Source organism: Oryzias melastigma, unplaced genomic scaffold (genome assembly GCF_002922805.2).
Source record: "Oryzias melastigma strain HK-1 unplaced genomic scaffold, ASM292280v2 sc00836, whole genome shotgun sequence".
Taxonomy (NCBI): domain Eukaryota; kingdom Metazoa; phylum Chordata; class Actinopteri; order Beloniformes; family Adrianichthyidae; genus Oryzias; species Oryzias melastigma.
This window is the reverse complement of record NW_023417422.1, coordinates 3,740-6,776: the sequence shown is the minus strand read 5'-3', so window position 1 is coordinate 6,776 and position 3,037 is coordinate 3,740. Positions and strand designations below refer to the sequence as shown.

Here is a 3,037-nt window from a genome sequence, read left to right as displayed (position 1 = left end):
TGAAACAGGGAATCTTCAATTTTGATGAACAATGTCGTAAGAAATATGGGAAAACATGGGGGTAAGTTTGCATACAGAAACTTTATGAGTTTGTCACTCTTCCTCGCTCATGTTTGCCTTCTGTGTTCTGCTCTCCTCACTTCCAGCATTTATGATGGCCGTCAGCCTGTCCTGTGCGTCACAGATCCTGCCACCATCAAAGCCGTTCTGGTTAAGGAGTGTTACTCTCTTTTCACCAACCGCAGAGTATGTACTCACTGTACAAATCCTCAAATACTGGTGTTAAATTCCAGCATTTTTTTGTCCTGATCAGTAGCTTGTTTGATTTTTTTATTGCAACAGAATTTCCGTCTAAATGGGCCGCTGTACGACGCCGTCTCTATCGCTGAAGATGATCAGTGGAGGAGGATCCGCAGCGTTCTGTCTCCATCCTTCACCTCAGGAAGACTCAAAGAGGTTTGAGAGCTTCTGGTTCTGAATAGTACCCTAATGTTTTGGCCATTACTTGTTTTTAAACCAGCATTTATCTTTATGCCCAAACCCGACTACCTATAGTGGTTATAGACATAATTTTGTTGAAGATTTAGCACTTATTAAACCTCTAAAAGCAGCAGTACTTGGTTACACTGCTGTTATACCAAGAGTTGCATAAAATAAACCCCTTTTGTTGTCTCATTCTGCCTTAGATGTTTGACATCATGAAGCACCATTCTGCTAACCTGGTCAGCAGCATGAAAAAGAAGGCAGACAAAGATGAACCCTTAGAGCTGAAGGAGTATGAGCGTTTTTAGTTTAGTTTTTCCAGATAGTCACAAATCATTTCAAGCTTTTGAAAAAGTTGTCAATAAACACTGTTTTCTTCTAGGTACTTTGGTCCGTACAGCATGGATGTGGTCACCAGCACAGCCTTCAGTGTGGACATCGACTCACTGAACAACCCCTCAGACCCCTTTGTCACTAACATCAAAAAGATGCTCAAGTTTGACTTTCTGAACCCTCTTCTCCTTGCCGTTGGTAAATATATTGCTTCAAAAGTCAAAATCAAATCATTCAAGCTAGAAAAGATTTATTATTTACAATACCACAATTATATGCATGAAGTTTGGCAAGATAAACCTAATGCCACATACACAGAGAGTCTGTGATGCCAATCAAGAATGCACTCACGCAGGTTTTGAACGTTCATTTAGCATATGGTGTTCACACTAGACCACATATGCTGACAGTTTGAAGAAGCTTGGTGCAAAATTCCATAGCCCTGCAAATCTCATAAATCTTGTTTTTTCTATCAAACTCTATTCCGATATATGAAAAACTTGATGCCATATGATTCCAGCCGGGCACAAACAGCAATTATTAATTTCCATTCCATGATCACCTTTTAAACGTTTGGTCCCTCTGTGGATTAAAAATTATGATAATCCATATGTCACGACTAAATCCGAGCCCCTGATTGGTCATGAAGAGCTTAAAAAACTGACTTCAAAACGTGTGTAGTGATGCATGAATGTGAGAGTTTTGAACGCAGAAATACCCTAAAGTGCGCTTTGCCAATGACCTTTTACTGGAAGAGATCACCTGAATGTGTGTGTTGCTGCTGAATGTAGAATTACAGAAAATATTTTTTATTTAACTAAAATTTTCTGGTTTAACATCAGGAATAATGTTTTTAGCCTGCTGTCTAAAATTTTCAACTTATTAAAAAAATGATGAAATGTTTTAAAAAGTTGTTGATTTTTGTTACTAATAATTGTCAGAAATTGTTATTAAAATGTTTACATTTCACTTGATTTATTTTTTTTACCATATATTAATTTGTGTTGTCATAATGTTATCAATTTTCTTTTTAGCTTTCTTTCCATTCCTTGGTCCCATACTGGAAAAGTTTGAGTTTTCCTTGTTCCCTGCATCGGTCATGGACTTCTTTTTTGCTGCACTGCGAAAAATTAAGTCGAATCATGAGAACAACAAGCAAAAGGTACAACTGTCTGTACAATGGGTCACATTTACTTCCATCAACACTTCCTTCAAATAAATTCTGCTCTCATCTCTTCACAGAGTCGAATCGACTTCCTGCAGCTGATGATCGACTCCCAGAAGAACAACCAGAACGNAAGATGGAGTTCTCCTTTTTTCCTGCATCTGCGTTTGACTTTTTTCTTTCTGCTCTGCAAAAGATTAAGTCTGATCACAAAAACAACAAGCAAAAGGTATGTTTGTATATATTGTGTGTGAGGGAACATGTTTCTTTTAGCAGTTTTACTGAAAACTTTCATTCCCCCTCAGAGTCGAATTGACTTCCTGCAGCTGATGATCGACTCCCAGAAGAACAACCAGAACGGCCAGCTGGATAAAGGCAATGAAAACACACATGACCTCCCTACTCAACTTAACATCACTGATAATCGAATGTTTCGATGTGCTCTCTTCAGGTTTAAGTGATCATGAGATCCTGTCTCAGTCCATGATATTCATCTTTGCCGGCTATGAAACCACCAGCAGCTCTCTGACGTTCTTGGCTTACAATCTGGCAACAAACCCAGAGGTCATGAAGAAGCTGCAGAAGGAGATAGACGCCACCTTCCCTAACAAGGTCTGTGATTTCGAATGAAAAGAGATTTAAAAATGTGGGTCAGTCAAAATGCTTTTAATGTAAACCCTTTAGGGGGTTTTGCTCATAAATTCACATAAATCTAGTGTTTTACTTCACTATTTTTTGTCATTTATCATTTGAAGCTGAAATAGAAGTCAGTGTAACACCGTTGAAAGAGTAAACATGTAAATGTGATCTTTACAACTATTTCCACAGGTTACAATCACAAATGATTTACTATAGTAAAAAGTTTCAGGAAAGTGAATCAAAACACAAAACTAGTCAAATGATGCACTCAAGCTCACACAAAAGAAATTAAAAAGATAAATACTGTAAACCATCACTGTAAAATGAATAAAACAGCCCAATCAACTACAGGATTGATTGAATAATTAGGGCTTCACCTAGTCCAGGGGTCGGCAACCCAAAGAGTTGAATGAGCTA

At 37.9% G+C, this 3,037-nt stretch overlaps 1 protein-coding gene across 1 annotated transcript; it reads left to right on the top strand.

The window, feature by feature from the left end:
• Positions 1-2: 2 nt before the first annotated feature.
• Positions 3-2,626, top strand: LOC112140211 (cytochrome P450 3A40; the record flags this gene model as incomplete). The annotated part of the gene is made up of 8 exons (XM_024263112.2): positions 3-61; positions 147-246; positions 343-456; positions 687-775; positions 866-1,014; positions 1,851-1,978; positions 2,287-2,356; positions 2,433-2,626. Coding segments are annotated over 8 exons (888 nt in total), but the record flags the coding sequence as incomplete, so codon positions are not given.
• Between the last annotated feature and the right edge of the window lie 411 nt (positions 2,627-3,037).